Below are 24,651 nucleotides of genomic sequence, written 5' to 3' on the forward strand. Positions count from 1 at the left end.
TTTTACGTCATCCCTGTACTTTCTATACTCCTCTAGGCTTTCTGCAGTATTTAGTTTTCTGTGACAGTCATAAGCTTTCTTTTTCTGCTTTATCTTGCCCCGTATACTTCTAGACAACCAGGGGGCTCTAAATTTGGCAGTGCCACCCTTTTTCTTTGAGGGGACGTTTCTGCATTGTACCCGTAGAATTTCACTTTATAGTGCCTCCCACTGGCTCGCCACTGATTTCTCAAGTAGTTGTGTCCAGTCCACTTCTGCCAAATCACCTTAGTTCTGTAAAATTTGCCTTCTCCCAATTTAAAACGTTTACTCCTGATTTAACTCTGTCCTTTTCCATAATAATGCTAAAACTAACTGAATTGTGGTCACTATCCCCAACATGGTCACTTCACCCACTTGCCCATCTTCATTTCCGAGGACTAAATCTAGAATTGCATCCCCTCTTGTTGGGCTTGTCACGCACTGGCTAAAAAAGTTCTCCTGGACACTGATCAAGAATTTTGCGCCCTCTGTGCCCCTCACACTGTTTGAATCCCAGTTGATGTTAGTTGATGTTGCCTTTCCTTCATCGTCGCTGGGTCAAAATCCTGGAACTCCCTATCTAACGGCAGTGTGGGAGAACCTTCACCACACGGACTGCAGTGGTTTAAGGTGGCGGCTCACCACCTTCTCAAGGGCAATTAGGGATGGGCAATAAATGCTGGCCTTGCCAGCGACACCCATATCCCATGAATGAATAAAAAAGTGAAATACTCAGCTATTCACACATCAACAGCAAGACTGCCAGAAAGTGACTCCGGTATTCTAAATCTGTTTGAGCATCCAATCATTTTTAACTCACGAGTTGGACTAAATGCTGTAATAAAACTGCAGAAGAAAACAATCGATTTCACAAGTGACAAGTCAGCTTACACAGGAGCACTGCTTATATCTTTTTTAAAGGAAAACTATACCTTATGACTCAATGTGGGCCCCACGAATATCAAACCATGTCTAACTCTGACATTGTTGCACAGCGTCATCTGAACTCAGATTGTCAAGTCACCAAAACCTCTATCTTCTGCTTGAACTTAATTTGTAGGATAGCAGTTTATGGTCAAATACTCTTACTCGAATTTCAGAGTTGAAAGTGACAAGCTACTCAGGTAGAAGCAGAGTAATTTATCTATAGGGTCCAGAGTGCACAAAACCTTAAACCCTTGGCCTGTACTGCAACACATCCTGAAGTATTTATCAAAGTGAAATTCAATCATGCCACATCAACAGGAACAGAAAAACCAATCTTGTGGTGTAATTAAGGATGTTGAAATGTTTGTGATTAGTTGATAATTGTATTTTGATCACTGAATTGCATGCTTCAGCACAATCCTTGTATGGTGGTAGTACTGTAAAATGAGAAAGAACTTGACATTATCATCTTTGGCAGCAGGTTCAGTGATTAGTTATAGGATTCCACACTTTTTTCCATAAGATAATCCTGTCATACGACCTAAATTCAGGTGTTTTTAATACACCTGCTGTACAAGAATCGAAACCCAAAAACTTTCTTTTAATATAAGCAGCAAAGGCCTGACAGGGAGTTAGTGATAATTCAATCTCCGGACAAAGTTCATAAACCATTTAGGCATCACTTGTTGCTTGGGAATTTAGAACTGTTTGACTGAACTACTGCCTCGTAACTCTCAGTTACAAGATACAGGAGCAAGGTACAATGGGGGTTGATCACATCTCAGTCACAAAAACCCCAGTTAGCAAAGAAAAACACCAAACCACAGAAAGGTACGTAGTTATATTCTTGTGTGTTACATCCTTCCCACTTCAAATTAACAATCTTTAGGTGGAAACTTCTCAATGCAGTTAGGTTAGTGTCCTTCTTCAAAATTCCCACCTACAGTTCATGTGATATCCCACTTCTGTTATAAGTTTGCTACTGACTTCACTGTTGGAGTTGGCAACAATTTCTTAGCACGAAACCTGCAGGGGAGTAGATTCAGGGACAGCAAGCACCAACGTTGGTGCTCAGTTAATGGATTTATAACTGAGTCAGATGCAGCTTGGTTTTACCTGCACAGTAAACATTTGCAGCCAACTCAGCTGTCTCTACGTACATTTCCATAAGAATTCCATCTTCCAATATCTCTTCTCCTCCCCCATTTGAGATAAACAACCAAAGTGAACTGCGTTCTTGTACTGTTGCGAGTTTTGTTTTGTTCAAACAAAAGTTACAGAAACATCCCACATTTTCTGAAGCATGATGAAATTCTTCAGAACTGCAAAAATACTGGTGCCTTGCAAGAGTGGCCACACTTCATAGATCTAAATAGTGCATTGCATCCAGCAATTCAATATCAGGTGGGGTATCTGTAACGAGCCCGATCTTGTTCTCACCCAACGTCTGCAGGTAAGCTCAACAGATAGTGACCGAGGGCAGGCATCCTGGCTTATTTCCCCCTTTCTCACCTCAAAGCATTAGCAACTGTTACATCTCCACTGCCACTCTGGATGAGGTCAGTTAGTTCAGCACAGGCAGAATCAAGCCTTCCTTCCTTCCTTGCTTCTATGGCTCAGCTACTTACTGGGAAACCTCACTGAGTCATCAGGGGAGATACAACTCAGCCATTTAGGGCCCAATAAAACCTATACAACCTGAAGTAGTTCTTCACCCTGAACGTTACCCAGTGCCTACATCAAATCAAGATATCTCACCTGATAGCTTTCAATGCAAGTTAAAAATGTGATTACACAGTATACTTGTAAAGAGGACAGCATATTTCAAGTGGTGGTGAGTTTCTAACGTTTCCCCACAGTGAAAACAGAATATAATGTCCATTGCTGTTTCATGTACCTATAAAAAGAGACTCTATTATGACCTAACAAAATAAATAAGCTACTAACAGTGCATTCATTACCCTGTCAATGGTATTTCTGGGTTTTAGGCATCACACAGAAACTGACAGTGAAAGTCAGGCACATGATTCCTACTGGTAGAAAGAACACTGCACAATCTCTTCATCCACAATTGCTGTTTAGAAATAAAACACAGATCCTACAAAACTGTCCACACATCTATCTCAGCACTACAAGAACAGAGTCTCAGCCAGCCTGCTAACTAACGTCGTACAGTATTATTCTGACCAAAAGTTTCAGCAAAAATCTACATTCCTATAACATTACACCTGATGTTCTTGCTTTTTGGTGCTCCTCTCAATTTTCCTTTGCCAGCCCTATTCTACAACAGTGCAGCCACTTTGGAGGTCACTAACCGTGAATTCCCATCAATACAAGCTTTGACAAACCCCGAGCATAGAGGCCACCTTTTACATCAGGAAGACAACAGACCAGAGATTTACTGTATGCAATCTGAAGTAATGTACACAGTTATCTCCATTGGGACTGTACCTATTACCAAACTGAAGACGTTCATTGTGAAACAGAATAGCTTACTCCTCTGGGAAAGCCTTGTAATTCACCATGTTATTCTACCTCACTGTTTTCCACTGCACATTTGGTTTCGAACAGGTTTTTAAAACTGTCAAATCACAGAAAATTGAAAATAGGGTAGGCACTTAAGTGCTAAACAGAAAACAAGCAACATGCCACCCGGCCTTTCCTACGGAATCAGCCTTTTTTTAAACAAAGGTTGAAAACACATTTCACAGGTCGCATCCTGACTGACTGAGCTTAACAGGTCCTGTCATGAGCAATCTGAGAGTGGAGGAGCAAAACAAAAAAGAGTTAAGTTTGGCACAACTTGCGTACCTGCATGAGTCAGGACATTCAGAGACACAGTTGTGGCGCAAGCACTGAAGGACTATGCACAGTACAGCAGGATGGGTCAATGGGCAATGAGAGCTGTGTACACACATCCCAGCTGGAAGGTTATTTCACGCAAGGAGTGTAGAGTTTATTCAATATATGTGAAACAACACTTACTCAAAATTATACTGGTGCAGTTAGTAACTAGTGAAAAGCTGAGCAGATTACTAAAATTGGCCGATTACCTCAATCTCCAAATGACCTGGTGGCCTTAGCGAACATTTTGTTGCCATGATTACAGCTTCTCAGCCAGAACATATTACCGCTCAAAACCATCAGTCAAATCTACAAATTTCATGGCTATGCTGAGAACAAGATTACTCTTGTCACTGCAATTTTGATCTTGGTATATTTCATTCTCAAGAAGTCCATCGGTGTTCAAGAAATACTTTCTCTCAAGACAACACTCCTTTAGGACAGGCTAAATTCCGTAGAGCAGAAAGCAGAGATGCACAGAACAGATTTCCGGGCTGTGCATTAGAAAAAAAAACAGCGACCACTACGCAGTGCATTTGCAAACAAGATTCGAGTCTAAATACCCAAGTGTTATTGCCGCAACAGCTTCAGACTTAAAAAATATTCACCCACCATTTACTAACAGTTTAGATTGCTGTACAGCTGTTGCTGATTGTAACATTAGGAACAGGAGTGGGCCATTCAGCAGCCAGAGCCTTCTCTGCCATTCAATTAGATCAAGGCTGATCTGTACCACAACGCCATTTATCCACCTCAGCACCATATCCCTTGACACCCTTACGTTAAAAAAAAATCAATCTCAGTCTTGAAAGCTCCAGCTGTCCCAGCATCCAGCGCCTTTTGGGGGAAAGAATTCCATATTTCTACTACCCTTTATGTGAAAAAGTGCTTCCTGATTTCCCTTCTAAATGGTCTAGCACTAACTATAAATTACTTCCCTTCGTTCTCGATTCCCCATCAGAGAAAACAGTTTCTCTGCATCTACCGTATCGAATCCGTTTAACTTTTTAAACCCTTCGATCAGATCACCCCTCAATCTTCTGAACTCAAGGGAACACAAGCATAATACAAGTTTATGCAACCTGTCCTCAGCATTTAATAGTCTTAGCCCCATATTCAATTTTATGCCACATCAAACATTGAGAGTTGAGACTTTAAGAGGCAGAACCATACTGGTAAGATAGCAATATGCTGGGAAAAGGAAGAAATGGCAGCTTGGTGAAAAGTGATAACCAAAAAGACGACAGCATTAGTGGAAACAATTCAGAGAACACAACAGAAAGAAAATACTACAGTACAATTGATATTATGTAACGAGACTATGACCAAAATGCAAATCAGACAGTCAGAACCACAACACAATCACAAAAATTAAAGCTTATGTGAGGGCACGCAGCAATTAGCTGTAACTTCAATTACACATTTCTGATGATCACGACAATTAGCAGAGTGCATGGACGATTTATTCATCTTCCATATGATCTAGATGAGGCAGCAGGTGATGATTCATTTCAAGACACCTTTCTAATGTTCCAAATCATCAAATTTTGTTTGATTACTCTCGTGTGAAGCACCTTGGGATATTTTACTACATTAAAGGCGCTTTATAATTCCAAGTTGTTGTGAAGTGTCATGATTTAAATGCAGATATAATAGAATTATCTTTTTCACTGTATTCTTTGAGATATTTATTTCAAATTAATTACAATTAAAGCTTAAGCTAGTGAAAACAGTGCAATATCAAAAAATCCTAATTTCTGGTGCTAGGTGAGCAGGACTTAATATGTGACAGAAGATGGAAGGAATTCTGGGTGAGTTGAGCTCAGCAGGCCAGGGAGGAGAGAGTTGATGAAGTCAAGGTTGATGGGAGCAAAGGCATGTCCAAGGGGTAAGTATGCACAGAGATAGGCAATATTTATCAAGGTACAAAAGGAGGTCTGAATGTGGGGTTTGAAGATGAGCTCAGGGTCAAACAGGGACGATGGGGAAATGAGAATTTTCTTTTTTTTTTAAAAACGCAGCGAGTTGTCATGATCTGGAATGCACTGCCTGAAAGGTGGTGGAAGCAGATTCAATAGTAACTTTCAAAAGGGAATTGGATATATATTTGAAATGGAAAAGTTTGCAGGGCTATGGGGAAAAAGTAGATGAGCTGGACTAATTGGATTGCTCTTTCAAAGAGCCTGCACAGGCACGATAGGCTGAATGGCCGCCTTGTGTGCTGCATGATTCTATGAAGACTGTGCACTGTCAGCTCAGCCAGGATGGGGGATAAAACCAGGGACTGAGATGCAATGTTTCCAGTGGGAACAAAGGACAGCTTTGGTTTTGCAAATATTGAGCTAGAAAGTTCTGATTCATCCACAACTTCAGGTCAGACGAGAAGTCACGTTCAAATCCAGGCTGGTGGCGCACACACATAGCTGGGTTCCGTCGGCATAAACAAGTGTAACTGCAAACTATTTCCAGTACAGAAATGCTACAGCAACTTTTACTTAGGTAGGTGGTTCGCTATTTGTTCCCAAACCCATCACTTGAAATGACCATATTCCAGCAGGAATTCTAATACTCAAAGACATTTGTAATTTACAGGATTAGTGCGCAGATGGAAAACGACCAAATGACCAGGGACTTAAGTGGGCTCTGCAGCATTTGTATTCTCGGCTTGATGACCGTTGTAAAAGCAGGAAGGTCCAGTGCATCACCAAGCTTGGGTTAATTAGAAAGACTCTGGAAATGGCAACACTTGTGTGCACTACAATTCAATGAATCGGCTGGACAACAGAATTTACCAGCCAAACTATGTGGCAATCTTATAACTCCTACCATGGCAAACAGAGCAAATTACTGCCCCAAACTCTCAACGTGGTTTTCTAACAGCTGGTCATCTTACTACCAATTTGAATAAGAAATATTAGTGCATTATTGTAGAAAACTAATCTTTACACAAACAGTGCACTATCTGAAGTGCTCTTTCGGATGAAACATTAAACTGAGGCGCTGTCTGACCTCTCAGGTGGGCACAAATTATCCCATGGCACTATTTGGAGAAAAGCAGGCCAGTTCTCCCCGGTGCCCTGGGGCCAATATTTATCCCTCAACCAACATCACTAAAAAACAGATTATCTGGTCGTTATCACATTGCTGTTTGTGGGATCTTGCGGTGCGCAAATTGGCTGCCGCATTTCCTACATTACGACAGCGACCACACTTCAAAAAAAGTACTTCATTGACTGTAAAGCGCTTTGGGACGTCCTGAGGTTGTGAAAGGCGCTATAGAAATGCAAAGTCTTTCTTTTAGACTGCTTAAGTCTCTGGAGTGAGGTTTGAACCCAAAACCCTCTGACTCAGAGGGAGACTGAGCCAAGGCGAGTCTTCCTTTCTTATAAGTTTCAAAGTACTTCAGAGTTTGGTATAAAAGTGGATTGTGTCGGGCGGGGGGGGGGGGGGGACACCAGACAGATGTTGGGGTGCGGGAGGGGTGTTTGAAGGCGGGTGTTGACAGAGTGAATGGGGATGGGAGCCGGGCAGGTCAGGCCCCAGCCGGCGATTGATCCCCATCCTCGCCCTTTAAACCGACTCCAACGTTTTACCTCAGAGCAGAAGACAACCCGAGACCGAGGCCGCCAGCGCCCGGTACCGAGGAGCAGGAGGAGGCCGGGGACCCGCCGGGGCGGGGGGGGGGGGTGAGTGCGAACTCATCGACAGCCTCCTCCCTGCAGGAGCAAGGAGCGCAGGCCTCGGGGTTTAGGCCTTGCTTTCCCCGGTCCTGAGGGGGGGGGCAAGGCCTCGGCCTTGGTTTCATAAGCCGCCCGCGGGGTAAGAGGGAGGGACGGGCCTGGGCCTGGGCCTGGGCCTGGGCCTGGGCCTGGGCCTGGGCCTGTCCGTGTCTCCCTCGCTCCCTCCCCGGGCGGGGTGCACGGAGGTCCGGCGCCGACTCACCGGACGCTCTGGGCCGCCTCTTGTCGCCGCCTCTCCGGTTACTGCCACGTCGGTCTCCCGCAAGCCTCTTCCTTCGGTCACGGCCCCACGCACGTCGTGACGCCCGCAAGCACGCACAGATCTACGTAAGCACGCACAGGTCTACGTAAGCACGCAAAACAAACTCCTCCCACCCCCGCCGCGGGGGACCCGGATGTTGCGCAGGCGCAGTCCGCAGACTGAGGTGGGTAGGCGGCTGTGGTTGTTGGTTCGCTGCCGGTCCAGCCGCTCGGTGCGGAGATGGCGGCGGAGGAGGAGGACCCGGGTCACTCGGTCACTCGGCGTCGGCCCGTTTCTTTCCAGGCGTCAATTTAGAGCTGACGCGTATGTTTATTGATTGACGGGACAAAGCACCAATCATAGATCAGATTCGGACGTCAATCATGTACCTGGGGACCAATCGGTGTAGCCCAAAGGGGCGGGCCATACACAGACCCGCCCCCTGGACAGGTCCAACAGCAAATGCAACTTCACATCGAAACTGAAGCAGCAAACAGGCCGTTTGGCCCATCCAGTCGGTGCTGTCTGTTCATCATCCACTGAATTCCTTGTGCATCCTCTTTTTTTTTCTTTTTTCTCACTTGGTCCTTCAGTTCCCATTCAGTCCCAGAGAGGAATCTGTCACACAGCCAGCTGTTTGCCACACATCTGTCAGAATGGGCTGTTACAGATTCCAGTATATTCGATCTGAAAAGGGTAACTAACCCTGGATAACCCGCCCCCCTCCCCCAACCCCATCCCGTCCCCCTTAGCAAACTCAATCTCACTGAAACCCTCCACACACTCCTTTACTGGTAGAAAGAACTTGGATTTAGATGATGGTCTCCCAGCCTAATATATGCTATGCGATTTTAGAACCCTTCACTCACTCACCTGACGAAGGAGGTAAGCTCCGAAAGCTTGTGATTTTCAAATAAAACTGTTGGACTATAACCTGGTGTTGTAAGATTCCTTACATTTGTCCACCCCAGTCCATCACCGGCATCTCCACATCTTGGATTTAGATAACACCTTCCACAACCTCAGGACGTCCCAAAGCGCTTTGCAGCTAATGAATTACTTTTGAAGTGTTGTCACTGTTGTCGGTTTAACGCCTCATCGGAAAGACGCCAACTCCGACAGTGTAGCACTCCCTCAGTACTGCACTGGTGTGTCGGCCGAGATTTTATGCCGAAGCCTCTGGAGTGAGACAAATAATTTATTTCTAGACGAACAAATAGATAACACAGGCACCTTGTGCATGTTCCTCTGCCTTGGATTAATTTATGCAAACAACATGTTTTAGGAAATATCGGACATCGTTCGAGACAGAAAAAGTCAGATTGATAGAGGAAGGAGTGCACAGGAGGGTTAAACAGCTGATGGTACTCAGTAACTGGCAGCAGTGGTACTGGCAGATCGTTCACAGGGCCCAATCTGCGGGGACAGTGGGAGATTAATTTGGGAAATAGTTGACTGACATTTGACTGACATGTTACAGTGCTTTGTGTTGTTCAGTGAATATGAGTGCATGTTCACTCCAACTTTGGTGTTTAGTCCTGGCCTCACTTCAGAGAGAAGCAGCCTGGACAAGGCAGTCTCAGACCATTTGGGTTTAAACCTGCATGGATTATATGTCCAGTGTGGTGTCAAAGTGAGTTTGAAAAGTGTCTAGGAGTCCCTGGTGTTGACTTATGCGTTTAGAGGATGTTGCATTCCCACCCACGTTTAAATTTACCTGTGAGATGAGCTCTGCACTTGCATTTAAATATACAGGTGCGGAGCTCGCTTCTGGGCAGAATCATTGCAGTTCAAGACAGATAGTACAAACAAGGTGCTAAAACTTGAGCAAAATTAAATCAGTGTCTTTATACCTTGGCATGAATATAAATTTTAATTCACAATTCCACACCAAGCACCTCTTTTCTGATTGAATTTATTTTGCAATGACAACAAATTTGATGATATAGATCTGAAAAAGTTAGTTTTGAAATAATAGACCTGAAATTCTGGACCGAAATCAGAAAAGAGGATGATGTGGAGCTCCAAACATGTGGAAGCACTGATTAATTTCCTCAATAGTTGCCCATTTCAGACATGGTTCCAGTGGAATCACTCTGGGACAAGAGAGCCAGCAAATGGCACCACATTGATCAGAACAATAGGAGGCGACTAAACCATTGGTTGGAACTTGCCCACAGGTGGTGGCAACAGGTGGAAGATAAACAACTTGCACTGGAGCCAGCCCTTGGCTTAGTGGTGGCATTCCCGCCTCTGAGTCAGAAGGAGCAGCGTTTGAACCATTAAGGGATATGGAGCCAAGGCGGGTAGATGGAGTTGGGATACAGATCAGCCATGTTCTCATTGAATGGCAGAACAGGCTCGAGGGGCTGAATGGCCTACTCCTGTTCCTATGTTCCTAACCCAGCTCCAGGCAGTCCCGGAGCAACGGTTCTGAATTCTGGTTGACGGCCAGTGGGATACTCAGGTCTGCTGGGTGTGAGTGCCCCTCCCCCCTCATCGCATGGTTTGTGGGCGCCCGTAAAATCATCCCGCCGTAGAGGACTAACTCCGCCCCCTGCCATCATGGTTACAGCCATGGAAGGAGCGTTCACATTGCGGCCTGTCAGACAGTTAATCAGCAATGTGGATCCTTCCAATACTTCACACTATCCTCTCCAAGGGAAGAGTGCAAAGATACAAAATAACAGATTTACACTAATACAGCCTCTTTAACATCAGGAAAACATCCCAAGGCACTTCACAGGAAGGGGCAAAAAATTCAGACACTGAGAAGTTTGGAGGAGCTTGTGGAGTTGACAAAGGATGAGGTTCAAGAGTAGGTATTGGGAAGGTTTTGAAGGTTTTTTTTTATTTGTTCATGTGATGTGGGCGTCGCTGGCGATGCCGGCATTTATTGGCCATCCTTAATTGCCCTTGAGAAGGTGGTGGTGAGCCGCCTTCTTGAACCGCTGCAGTCCAGGTGGTGAAGGTTCTCCCACAGTGCTGTTAGGAAGGGAGTTCCAGGATTTTGACCCAGCGACAATGAAGGAACGGCGATATATTTCCAAGTCGGGATGGTGTGTGACTTGGAGGGGAACGTGCAGGTGGTGTTGTGCCCATGTACCTGCTGCTCTTGTCCTTCTAGGTGGTAGAGGTCGCGGGTTTGGGAGGTTCTGTCGACGAAGCCTTGGCGAGTTGCTGCAGTGCATCCTGTGGATGGTACACACTGCAGCCACTGTGCGCCGGTGGTGAAGGGAGTGAATGTTTAGGGTGGTGGATGGGCTGCCAATCAAGCGGGCTGCTTTGTCCTGGATGGTGTTGAGCTTCTTGAGTGTTGTTGGAGCTGCACTCATCCAGGCTTGTGAAGAGTATTCCATCACACTCCTGACTTGTGCCTTGTAGATGGTGGAAAGGCTTTGGGGAGTCAGGAGGGGAGTCACTTGCCACAGAATACCCAGCCTCTGACCTGCTCTTGTAGCCACAGTATTTATATGGCTGGTCCAGTTAATGGTGACCCCCAGGATGTTGATGGTGGGGGATTTGGCGATGGTAATGCCATTGAATATCAAGGGGAGGTGGCCAGACACTCTCTTGTTGGAGATGGTCCTTGTCTGGCGTGAATGTTACTTGCCACTTATGAGCCCAAGCCTGGATGTTGTCCAGGTCTTGCTGCATGCGGCCTGCTTCATTATCTGAGGGGTTGCAAATGGAACTGAACACTGTGCAATCATCAGGTAACATCCCCATTTCTGACTTTATGATGGAGGGAAAGTCATTGATGAAGCAGCTGAAGATGGTTGGGCCTAGAACACTGCCCTGAGGAACTCTTGCAGCAATGTCCTGAGGCTGAGATAATTGGCCTCCAACAACCACTACCATCTTCCTTTGTGCTAGGTATGACTCCAGCCACTGGAGAGTTTTCCCCCTGATTCCCATTGACTTCAATTTTACTCGGGCTCCTCGGTGCCACACTCGGTCAAATGCTGCCTTGATGTCAAGGGCAGTCACTCTCACCTCACCTCTGGAATTCAGCTCTTTTGTCCATGTCTGGACCAAGGTTGTAATGGTCCTGGCGGAACCCAAACTGAGCATCAGTGAGCAGGTTATTGGTGAGTAAGTGCCGCTTGATAGCACTGTCGACGACACCTCCCATCACTTTGCTGCTGATTGAGAGTAGACTGATGGGGCGGTAATTGGCTCCAGTGCAAGTTGTTTATCTTCCACCTGTTGCCACCACCTGTGGGCAAGTTCCAACCAATGGTTTAGTTGCCTCCTATTGTATGCAGAGATGAAGCAAGACAGGGAATTCCAGAAAGTGGGCAGTGATGTGAGAAAGCTCCATCAGGGATGGTTGAGCGTCTCCTACTGTAGTTACTAGAGAGATGCTGTCGTTCAGGAACTGTGTGGAATTTTTCTTGTATTCAGTCGAGCTGCAGATCAAAATATTTACAACCCGAGACTATTTGCATTTAAATGATGCCCTTCAAATAGGAAATAGTCTCAGGGTCTGACAGTCGGATCTCTCCTAATCTTCCTGATTGTAAACAATTTTACAACACCAAGTTATAGTCCAGCAATTTTATTTTAAATTCACAAGCTTTCGGAGGCTTCCCCCTTCGTCAGGTGAACGATGTGAAAAAAATCTTCCTGATGTTATACAATGGAATGACTTATTTACTCAAGGAAACCTTACTGCAGAATCAAAAATGTTTTACATAAATGTTGTGCAGCAGCAATTTGCATGCAGTGCATTGCAGAATTTTGGAGTTGCTTGGATTGTTGTTAGGACTCTTGGCACAGTCAGGGCATAAAGTGACTGCAATAAATAAAGATCATTCCTAGCCATCAAAGCAACATTTTGTCGCAAATCAAAATAAAATCTATGCCCGAATCAATCAGCATTGCGTGCTGTTCCTTCGTGAATTTATTCTTGTAATAATAGAAAACCGTGAAATATCTTCGTCCACCTGGCTGTGAAATTCTGCTCAGAGACAGAAACCAGCTCTGGGCAGTTAGTCCCTGTTGATCTCACACCCCGGGCGTGTGCCTTTGGGAATTAGTTTATTGTTCCTGGTGGTGACACTATATATAAAACAAACACGGTCCTTCAGGAGAGTTTTAAAGCGTTCTGCTATTCCCGAAGACAGTCATTTCTCAGTTTCCCTTTTAGATCTTTCCACAGCGGTGCTGAGATTGACGCGACACGTGTTGAGATCTGGCCTTCGACCAAGAGTGGATTGAGCCACCAGTCCAGCTCCTGCATTGCTGCAGGGCACAGAGGAGAGTGGAGCCGAGTCTCTCGCACTGTGTCCTTGTGGAGCCTGGGAGCAGCCAGCTCGGACTGCTGCTGGACCGTGTTGTGAATAATGGCGAGGACCAGGGCGATGAAGATCTCTCAGGGACAGACCGTTTGCTGAAGGTCATCAGGAGGAGCCATGGGGACCGGTGAAGAGGCTCTCGTCACCCTGGGTGGTGGAGCGCCCTGGGGCTTCAGGCTTCAGGGAGGCTCCCAGCAACACAACCCGCTCAAAGTCGCCAAGGTAGGACAGCATTGCGACCCAATAAACCCCACCCAGAGAGAGAGACCCCCACCCCGATAGACAAACACCCCTGGCCAGAGAGAGAGAGACCCCCTCCGCCCAGAGAGAGAGAGACAGAGCCCCCGAGAGAGACACCCCCAAGAGAGAAACAGACCCCCACCCCAGAGAGAGACTGAGACTCCCCCAGACAGACCCCCTCCTAGACAGACCCCTTCCCAGAGAGAGGCAGAGGAATTCCTCCCCTCCCCTCCAGAGAGAGGGAGACCCCCCTCCCCACCCAAAGAGAGAGAGAGACACCCTCCCCACCCAAAGAGAGAGAGAGACCCCCTCCCCACCCAAAGAGAGAGAGAGACACCCTCCCCACCCAGAGAGGGAGACCCCCTCCCCACCCAGAGAGAGACAGAGACTCCCCACCCAGAGAGACCCCCCCCCCCCCAAGAGAGGGAGAGACCCCCGCCCAGGACAACTCAACTGGGGAAATTAACACTGCCAGATCCAATAGCCCGCTCTGACTTATCGAAATGACCAGGTGTAAAGGATCAGTGCCGTTCAGAGCAAAGTTCCACACATGTCCCCCATTCCTGTACATTTATACTTGTACCGTTCACTGTATGTGACCCAGTTTGATGGGTGATTGGCCCAGGACAGAAAGCTTCCTGTTCAATTGGTTTATAGTTTGACCAACTTGATTTCAAACTACAAAAGAATAGATGATCGGGGAAAAAAATGTAAAGTCGAACTTCGAAGATCTGTCGATAAAGTAAGTTTAACCTTTAAAGAGCACGAGTGCGAAGAGCAGGGGTTTTACAAGAGCAGGACAATGTCAGGATTTGGGATAGATCGGATCGTTTTTCACTGCTGGTGATGATATCCACAGTACATGAACAGCAAGACACGGATCAGTCTCCATCCGGCTCCTGTGCATTTCCAGCAGGGCTGTTTAACCCTTAATATTCATGATTGCAGACTTTAGGTCGATTGGTTGCATTAAATCCTTTTGGTTATATTTCAGTGCAAACTTTTCTGAACCTCTTGCACTGGTCACAGTGACTTGTGATTAATTTAGGAGAGTTCATTCACACACCAGGTCAGGGGGAGAGTGGATGGTGTGAAAACAGGCCAATGTCAGATTGGATCAATCTACACCCCCAAAACAGAACCTCCCTAGTGGCCAGAACTGGAGATCACAGAATGAAGGAGGCCAGTTTCCATTCGACAGTCCAGCAGGGCAAAGGAGGAAAAACATTGAAATTTAGTGTCAAATCTTTGCCGAGTTGGTTGAGCCTTCTGGGATAATAGTAAAACAAATCTTTTTAATTGCTCCTAAATTTACCAAACTATTTTGTACGTGTTGTGATTATGAAATTGTCTGCTGCATTTCTTACATTGTAACAGCAACGACACGTCAAAAAGTACTTCATTGGCTGTAAAGCGCTTTGGGTCGTCCTGAGGTCATGAAAGGCGCTATATAAATGCAGGTTCTTTATGACGCAACTGAATTCACCGCCTATTCAACCCCTGGAAGTACTGCTAACCTGGCCTGTCCCTTTAAGGCTTGGTCACTACCTGTGGGGGAGTGATCTAAATAGATCTTAATTCAATTAGCAGCTAATTATTATTGTTGGAAATTACTGTAGATTGGTGATTGCTCAGCTCCTCTCCCTGGGGATAGGCCAGGTTATCTCAAGGTCAGAAAGAAAATGGAAAGATTGACAACCTAAGTAATTGCTTATTAGAAAGTATGTCCATTTTCTCACTGAGTGAGGCATTGTTCTGGGTTTTGCAATAAAAGTAAGTCGGAATATTGCATATTGATGTTAAGGGAACCCCTTAGGTTCCAACTGGAAAAGCCCAATCATTTCTAATTCCATTATTCAGATCTGTACTTGCTTTAATACTCAGACAAACACACACTCATTCACAAATGACATGGTTCTTCATCCTCCTGTCCTTGTTCTTCCTTAGAAGTGTGATCTGTGGGAAAATAGTTTGCTGTAATTGTACGAACATTGGAAACTGAGCCAAAACAGAGGGAATATATTGAACGGCACAAAATAAAAGGGCAGATATTATGATATGCATTTGAGGTGACAATTTATTTGGAGAAATATTTCAGGACCCAGTCCACTGATGTCTAGCCCCCTGACCTTGGCTCTGGCCCTGGGCAGGTAAACAGTCTTGGTTACTGATGGATTGTGGAAATAGTTGAAAAATTTGTAACACATTTGTGAAAACAATTATCATTCGATGCCAACTTTGTTTTATTTTCCAATTCAGGATCTCTTTGACCAATTCTGTTTCATTGTCAATGTCTCACTAAATATCAGAAGGTCAATTTAAGGATGTAGTTAGTACTGACAAGGTTGTAATGTCAGGAGCAGAAACTGTAGCCTTGCCCATGGCCTCACCCCCTCCCTATCTCTGTAACCTCCTCCATCCCTACAACCCTCCGAGATCTCTGTGCTCCTCCAATTCTGGGCTCTTGCGCATTCCCGATGTTCTTTGCTCTACCATTGGCAGCTGTGCCTTCAGCTGCCTAGGCCCCGAGCTCTGGAATTCCCTCGCTAAACCTCTCCGCTTCTCTACCTCTCTCTCCCCTTTAAAGACGCTCCTTAAAACCTATCTTTTTGACCTAGCTTTTGGTCACCTACCCTAATATATCTCCTTACGTGGCTTGGTGTCAAATTTTGTTTGATTATTGCACCTGTGAAGCACCTTGGGACATTTTACTACGTTAAAGGCGCTATATAAATGCAAGTTGTTGTTGTTGTCTCAGGGTTGGGGGCACACAGAAGAGGAGCCTTGTTTTTTGGTTAGAGTGATGAGTGGTTGAACTTGAGACTTTTTAAGATTGAGTAGAAAAGAAACCTCATCCTTTTCTATGGTTAGGGCCAGGAGTAGCAAAAAGGGCTGCAGTCAAGAAGTGAGAGGAGGGGAGGGGCAGGGATGGGAGAACATTTTCAGAGAAAATTGGTGAAAACATGATAAGCAGAATTTGTCAGTTGGTTTTGGAATTGCAGCAATCATTGACCTTGATGTATGGTTCGAGTTAGGAATAGTTGGACTGATTGACATTGCAGCCCCTCACTCTCTACAGGCCTCACAGAGAAGATGTGAGACTGTTGAGATAGAGTAAAGCCTAGGAAACACTTTTAGGCTCATTGTACCTATGGAGTGCTGGAGTTTCATTTATGTCGCCACTTTTCACGAGTTGGCTGATGGATTACAAAACCTGTGGTCTTCTTTTGGGGTTCGAATTAAGGACAACAGTCAACTTGTTCTGGATTTAGGTAACGGAACAGTGGAAACAGTAGCTTTGATTTAGCATTAGTTTAAGAAAAGCAGAAATAGGAGTCTTATTTGGGGATACAAGTTTGGAAAAGCAGAAACTATAAGCTTGTTTTAGCTAGAATTAGGACCAACAAGAGATGTTCGCCCTGTTTGAGTCGTCGGGAGGCATCAGCCTTGGTTTGCCATTGGGATTATGATCAGTGGGAAGAGTAGCCTTGTTCATAATCATGATACTGGAACTAATCATTAAAATATGAGTAGCTTTGGTGGGAGGCAAATGTCATAAAGTAAACAATAAATTAAATTTACAGAATTGGTAATGAGGCCATGTGTGCTGTTTTTCAAACCCACTTTACCAATAAAATGCATGAATTAAAGGGCATTTTGCAAAGTGACATGAATATAAAATCTGTGGAATCATGGCTGGTATATTTGTGCTTCAGTTGTCAGCTCGAGATTAGTGCTTTTGTTAGTTGGCAGTGCTGAATATTCTGAAGGTTATTTTGTTGACACCTGCCGTTGCCCTCATGTTGAGTGGAAAGTTTGAGTACAGCAGAGGGTCACAATAGCAAACAGCCCAAGCACCTTGCACCACCCTGCTGGCTCCAGTAAGGTGCCACATGGCAGCTTGTTTCACTGAAATAATACTAATAAAAAATGATAGCACTGTTTTTCTTCTGGAATTTAAGATGCGAGTCCCTGGGAATGTGTCAATATTTTCAGAAGGTCCTATGCACAAAGAAAGTTTGAAAAATACAGTCCATCGCAATGAGCCTCACCTCAGAGAGGTTAAAGAAGAGGACTAATTTGCAGGGTTATGGGGAAAAAGCTGGGATGTGGGACAGCGCTTTGAAAGACAGGCACGATGGGCCGAATGGCCTCCTTCTGCACGGTAAGGTTCTAAAGCTAGAAGGTGTGGGAAATGGATAACTGCAGAACTCTGCACAGATTGGGATTAGGGCACATTGTTGGAACAGAGTACAGCAAACTTTTTCTGCAACTAAACTTGAAATGTCTGACCTGATGTTGGCAATAAGGTGTTAAAAACGAGGGGGAAAACACTCCCCCAGACGCTCAGCTGGTTCAGACAATGAATGGCTGAGAAATACAGAGCAGGAAGGTCCCATTCGATCCTTGGTTAGTGCTGAGTTAGCTGGTCTCAGAAGGACCGGTACTATTGGCACAACCTTTGGCCGCAGGGTCCCGTGTCAGCGAGAGAAAATGTGCCAAGTTTCCTGGCTCCTGGTGGTCATTCAGTGTCACCTGTTGCAGGATCCTGTGTGGAGCTCAGGTGACGACAGGATCAGACTCGGGCGCGATTCTCCCTGTAATTGAGTAGGTGGCTGATGTGCACTGTAAAGAATGACCTCTTGGTGATTGCCCTGGGCTTGTGCAACTGTGCCCCAGCAGGGTGACAATGGTATTGGGAGCGGAGGGAAAAAATGGCAGGAAAAGCAGAAAGGCAAAAAATGGAAATGTTCCGTTTTCCCGAAAACTTACATTCCTCATCCTACTGAGAGTAAAAAGTAAACCACAAACGTAAGGTTGTAAAATAAGGGGAAGTATTTTTATATTTTTCCTATATAAAGAAGAGTGGATCTTTCCTGTCGTTGGTGACGGTGATTGGAGGATCTGGGAGCAATTTGTGAGAAATGTGGCGAGAGGCAGCAAGGCAATTGGACAGCAGTGAATTAACTCTTTGATTTGGTTTCTTGGATGTTTGAGCCAATCATGAGTAGATAATAATAAAACATTTTTTTGTTGGTTCAAAATTTGAGTTATTCAGAATAAGTAGGTAGCGGTGAAGCTTGAAGCAAAGTTCACATGGAACCGCTCACAGCAAGTCAAAAGAATTTTATAAGGATAAGAAAATTATATCATTCAATACTCAATGTATTAGTCAGCTAGCAAAGTGTAGGTGTGTGTCCCTTAAAGACTATAAAGTCTAATTGATTTAAAGTAAACACTGGGTCAGTTCATTCAAAGCTTAATCAAAAAGTTCGGACATTCTGACTGGTATTTTACCCTTGTGGAGTTTTTCTGTATATTCCAAATGACCGCCTTTGTTCCATTGCACTTTTAAAAAAATATAACACAGAAGCATTAGACAGTGCATAACATCTGAAGTGTGACAGACAAGGAGTGTCTGCATATGTAAAGTCTTTATAATAATATACACAGACATGTCGATAAATGTATATATTTATATGTTAACCATGTACAGGACAATTTTATCAAATGAAATTGTTGAAAATATGAATTTAGAGGCTAACGATCACTGTAAAATTCATGCTGCTCCCTGCACTCAACAACAACAAAAACTTGCATTTATATAGCGCCTTTAATGTAGTAAAATGTCCCAAGGCTCTTCATAGGACCGTAATCAGACAAAAATTGACACTGAGCCAAAGAAGGAGACATTAGGACAGGTGACCAAAGCACTTGGTCATATAGGTAGGTTATAAGGAGTATTTTAAAGGAGGAGAGAGAGGTAGAGAGATGGAGAGGTTTGGGGAGGGAATTCCAGAGTTTAGGGCCTAGATGGCTGAAGGCACGGCTGCCAATGATGGGGCGAGGGAAATCAGGGACCCACAGAAGGCTAGAATTAGAGGAACGCAGAGATCTCGGAGGGTCGTAGGGCTGGAGGAGGTTACAGACATGGGAGGGGTGAGGCCATGGAGGGATTTGAAAACAAGGATGAGAATTTTTAAATTGAGGTGTTGCCAGACCGGTGGCCAATGTAGGTCAGCGAGCACAGAGGGTGATGGGACTTGGTACAAGTTGGGATACGGGCAGCAGAGTTTTGGATGAGCTGAAGTTTATCAAAGGTGGAAGGTAGGAGGCCAGCCAGGAGAGCATTGGAATAGCCGAGTTTGGAGGTAACAAAAGCATGGATTCAGCAGCAGATGGGCTGAAGCGGGGCAGAGACGAGCGATATTGTGGAGGTGGAAGTAGATGGTCTTGGTGATGGGGAGGATATGGGGTCAAAAGCTCAGCTCAGGGAAATTGGACCCTGGGGTTGCAAACTCTCAAACTATTTCTACTTATGGAAGAATAAATGGAATAGATTATTCTGATGAGAAGAACTAAAGTGATATGAATACAATCAGCTGGGTGTTTCTAGAGGCAGACAAAAATATAAACACATTCCAAGGCATTTCAGTTGCACAAGTCCCTTTATGAAGGGCATTCGTTGTTCACAGAGACTCTTTGATCGAGAGTCTCTGAATTACATGCAAATTTAGTGTAATGCCACGGATGGAATACATCGAAGAAGTTCTTTCTGAAGACTACTGCTGTTATTTATTTTTAAAATATTGCCCTGCTTCCTGACTCCCCACAGTTAATTTCAAAGATTTACACCCCTGCTCTGTGATTGTATTGGATTAAGGGGGCGGGAGGGGGCAACTTTTATTTATTTTTGGGAGGAGGTTATTTTCACTCAACCCATGGAAAGAAGGTCACCCCTCCTCCTGCTGAATGATCGACAAAGAATTTGAATTTGAGGCTTACAGTTCAGGTCATGGGGAAGGTGAGAGGCTGCTTAGACATTGCACGCCAACATAACTGTTTGTTTGGCATGGCCGACGTTGATGTCAGTTGGCTTAGTTGGGAACGTTTTTGTTTGTGCATCGGAATGTTGTGGGATCAGGCTCGAACGGACTGCTGAGGGATCACTGCGGCATCTCAAGCGTTGCTTTTTGAATGAGATGTTCGACCAAGTTCCTGTCTGCTTGTCCTGATGGATGATAAAGGTGGCATGGGATTAATTGTAAGGAATAAACAAAATCTTTGCAAAAAAACTCTCCCAGTACCCAGCTTTCTGTGGCGACCCCCTGCCAATGAGATTAGCATCTGCACCAAGTATCCTGCTTAAATATCTTAAGCGAGTGATATACGTTTTATAGAATCATAAAGCACAGAAGGAGGCCATTCAGCCCATCGTGTCTGTGCCAGCTCTTTGAAAGAGCTATCCAATTAGGCCCACTCCCCTGCCCTTTCCCCATAGCCCTGCAAATGTTTCCTTTTTAAGTAACAACTCGCTGCTTAAAAAAATTCTCCTCATCTCCCCACTTGTTGGGGCAGGACGTGTGAAACCCATTGTTAATTAGACCACACTATAGAGATCCTTATCTTATTCAATAATGTTATTTCATTTTATGCCTGACAAACAGCCTTTAGAATCATAGAATTTTGCAGCACAGAAAGAGACCATTTAACCCACCACAACCTGTAAAAGAGAGATCCAATTAGCCCCATTCTCTGGTCATTTTGCTGTGCCCTTTTAAATTTATCTTTTTCAAATATTTATCCAAATTTTTTTAATTATTCTGGTTTCCCCACTGTTTCTGGCAGGGCAGTCCTGGTCCTCACAACCCTGTGCATAAAAAAATTCTTCTAACCTCTCTCTTTACCCTTTTAGTGATGGTAAGTTTATCGCCCATTGTTACTGACTTACCGACCAGTGGAAATAATTTATCCCTTTGTACTTCATCAATACCCTTCATAATTTTGAACCCCTCTGTCAGTTCTCCTCTTATAGTGTTCTTTGTTCTTTGTTCTAATGAAAAGAGCCCCATTTTCTCTCATTCTTCCTCATAATTAAAGCCTTTCATCCTTGGGATCATCATCATTATTTCATTAAAATGTTGCGACTACATATTAATGTAGGGCAGAAGTTCTAACATTACTGACTGTTCAAACCTACCTGATCCTGAACTCAATTAAAGCTCAGCCCCACAACTCTAACAAAACACACAAACTGTTTAGAGACCGCAACTAAAAAGCAAACAGTGTCATTTTATTATTTTAGAAATCGTGGGGCCAATTTTCACCTTCATCACCTGGGAGGTAATCAGATCGGCTGCTCATTGTAGAATACGCCTGTTGAAATCAATAGGATGGAACATAGGAACAGGAGGAGGCCATTCAGCCCTTCAAGCCTGTTCCACCATTCAATGAGATCATGACTGATCTGTATCCTAACTCTATCCACCCCCTTTGGCTCCATATCCCTTAATACCCTTGGCTAGCAAAAATCTATCGATCTCAGGTTTAAAATTCTTAATTGAGCTAGCATATATTGCTTTTTGTGGGAGAGAGTTCTACACTTCTATCACCTTTTGCATGAAGAAGTGTTTCCTAACTTCTCTCCTAAATGGCCTGGCTCTGATTTTAAGGTTATGTCCCCTTGTCCTAGACTCCCCCACCATCGGAAAAAGTTTCACTCTATCTACCCTATCAATTCCTTTCAAAATCCTAAAAATCGCAATCAAATCACCCCTTAACCATCTATTTTCCAGGGAATACAAGTTTATGTAATCTCTCCTCATAATCTAACCTTTGGAGACCTGGTAACATTCTGGTGAATCTGCACTGCACTTCTTCCAAGGCCAATATATCCTTCCTAAGGAGTGCAGTGCCGATTCACCAGATTGTTACCAGGGCTCCAAGGGTTAGATTATGAAGAGAGATTACATAAACTACCCACATAAATTTTGCCCACTCACCTAATCTATTAATGTCTCTTTGTAATTTTATGCTCCCATCTACACTACTTATTATGCCACCAATCTTTGTGTCTTTGGCAAACTTGGATAAATGGCTCTCTATTGTATTACCTAAGTCATTAATAAATATAGTGAATAGTTGAGGCTCCAGCCTTGTGGGACACCACTAGTCACTTCCTTCCAATTCGAGGACATACCCATTATTCCTACTCTCTGTTTTCTGCCGCCTAACCAATCTCCTAAACAGGTCAATAATTTGCCTTCGATTCCATGAGCTTTAATGGAATTGAAGGAGCGTTAATGGAGATCAGGCAGGTTCTGTAATGGGCGTTTGATTCACTCCACCAGATTATTACCCAGGTGAAAGTTACCCTACATTTGTAGTCTGGAACCATGAAATAACATCTGTTAAAATCACCGACCAGAACTATAATTAGTCAAACTGAACGGACTTTTCCCACATGCTCATGGCGTCTGGCACTTAATCAGTTCCCAAACATGCCCTCATGTATTAAGTATGCAATGAGTCACATAGCTCTGTGATTTGACAGTGTTAGGTATGGTCACAGTACTGAAAGTTATATAGTTGGACTAAAAAAGCTCCAAACAAAAGTCTATTGTTAAATGACCACATGACAGACACTGATTATTTAACAATGCTTTTTGTGTTACCCCAAATCCTAAATTGTAATTGTTTAAATTCTTATTTTTTCAGCAATCAAATATGATGAAGAATCTAATATTCGTAAGGATTACACAATCCTACACAAATATATTTTAAAAAATTATAATTTAAAAATATATTTTCTTTAATACACGCAAATCAATTCTTTGCTTCAAAGGAAATTAATCAATTTTAACAGTGCCATTTAAAGTCCTTGTTTGGCTGCATTCTTGCAATACCCATATCCTAAAGTAAGCATAGAAATACAGATTACCACGGATCCAGATTAACCCTTCTGGACTTGTTATGAACCATGCAAACTGCGTCTCTCAAAATGCATTCAAATACTTACGATAGAGACAGCCGAGTAACTACACTGAGACACTGAGCTCCTGACCAAATACTTCAAAATACTTCACTTTCTTCCACTTGCCAGTTCCAGAAGAGTCACTGGAGAAGGAGGGAAAGAAGTTCTGGAGGCAAGTGGAGACTTGCTCAACCCAAGTCTGGTTGCTGATGGGCCAGCCCATGATTGGTGGTAACACTCACATCCAGAAGTTTGATTCCCTACATTCTGTTGGAGGAGGGTAATGTAGATGGGAGGTGGGGAGAGAAAAGAAAGAAAAGAAGTGTAACAGACAGTGATATGGTATTCAAGTATTAATAGATTTGTGACATGTAATCAGCAGCATTAAAGGTCAAACTCCACTACAATTGTCCCTCAATTTAAAAAAATCCTGAATTCTTGCCATCCCTTTAAATCTAGGGGCAGTGTTTCTGATGACCAAATGTCATCACATCAGTGATTTCAGGAATGTTACTGGCTGAAAATGTGATGAAATGGAGACAGCAATAAGTTTGTTAGAGGCTGAATAAGAACTCAAAACACCACAATGTAAATATTGGCCCTTGAGTTTCTGTTGCAGATTAACTGAAGCTGATAATGAATTAAGAGCTTTAATTAAAGTAGAGACCACCATTAAGTGACCAGTTTTAACTAAAGCCATAGCCAGGGGAATACAATCCCCAAAACACCTCTAACAATCCCATGCAATAAAAACAGAATTTGATTAATTCAATCACCGTAAGCCAACGGCCTGTATATTACACGTATCTCCCCTGGCATTGCTCACAGTGTGTTGAATGATAGGCTGTTTTACCAGGATAATTCTATCATGGAAAGCACATTATTATTTTCTGGCTAAGGTAAAATTGTCTTCCTTTAAACCCACAAAATCTAATTGCTGTTAAGTAAACAAGGATAAGATAAGTCAGAGTTCAATTGCTGTTTGGTGAGGAGGTTTACAGATTGGAAAGTTTTAACAAATTTTAGGCCCCAAGTCAATGACAGACTTTACAAACATAAACCTATGAAACCAAGAAAGAGAAAGAAACCATTAGGCCCATAAAGACTGCCTCCTCCAGTCAATGGTGCAACCTCAAACATCATTGATTCATGCCCTAACCACATCATCTCCTGGGAGAGGTGAAAAGAACCTGCAACCAATTCAGGAAATTCCTCTCCAACTCCCTAGGCAATCAAACCACCTGCATTCCAGCTGACCTTAGCGTGCGATCACGTGGTGCCCATGGGTACACTTGAAACTTTCCGTGACTGGTGGGCAGGGCTGGATACAATTTACATAAGCGACAATGAAAACCAGATCACGATGTAACTAAAACTATTTTTAGTTTGATTCGACCATTGAGGTGCCCTTCTCATGGTGGGCATTGGTAGAGTGTTTTTGTCCTGTGGCACTGATTGCTGCCCAGTGCCATCCTACTGACCAATTTCAAATAGTCCTAATTCTGTGGTTGTTATAAGTTGTGCCCAGAGAACCTCATCACAATGGGCCCCTTGACTTGGACCAGACGGCAATCAATAAAACCT

The 24,651-nt window shown here is 44.0% G+C and overlaps 2 protein-coding genes and 1 long non-coding RNA gene across 4 annotated transcripts in view; 1 reads left to right on the forward strand and 2 right to left on the reverse strand.

Annotated features, from left to right (window-relative positions):
* Nucleotides 1–7,841, reverse strand: part of LOC137303999 (protein transport protein Sec24C-like) — a 69,115-nt gene extending 61,274 nt beyond the window's left edge. For both annotated transcript variants that reach the window (XM_067972389.1, XM_067972388.1), the window contains exon 1: nt 7,735–7,841. The gene's annotated coding sequence lies outside the window, so the exon portion shown is untranslated. The remainder of the gene's footprint in view (nt 1–7,734) is intronic.
* A 5,148-nt stretch (nt 7,842–12,989) lies between these two features.
* The window catches only part of LOC137304000 (synaptopodin 2-like protein), a 37,049-nt gene continuing 25,387 nt past the window's right edge, over nt 12,990–24,651 (forward strand). The window contains exon 1 of the mRNA XM_067972390.1: nt 12,990–13,295. Coding sequence (XP_067828491.1) covers nt 13,191–13,295 — 105 coding nt within the window. The 5' untranslated portion in view covers nt 12,990–13,190. The remainder of the gene's footprint in view (nt 13,296–24,651) is intronic.
* Nucleotides 18,777–23,351, reverse strand: LOC137304001 (uncharacterized). The gene is made up of 2 exons (XR_010958501.1): nt 23,113–23,351; nt 18,777–20,325 (listed from the first exon to the last, which is right to left on the reverse strand). It is a non-coding gene; the product is annotated as an uncharacterized lncRNA (long non-coding RNA).

The sequence above is a fragment of the Heptranchias perlo genome, chromosome 36, assembly GCF_035084215.1.
Source record: "Heptranchias perlo isolate sHepPer1 chromosome 36, sHepPer1.hap1, whole genome shotgun sequence".
Lineage (NCBI taxonomy): Eukaryota > Metazoa > Chordata > Chondrichthyes > Hexanchiformes > Hexanchidae > Heptranchias > Heptranchias perlo.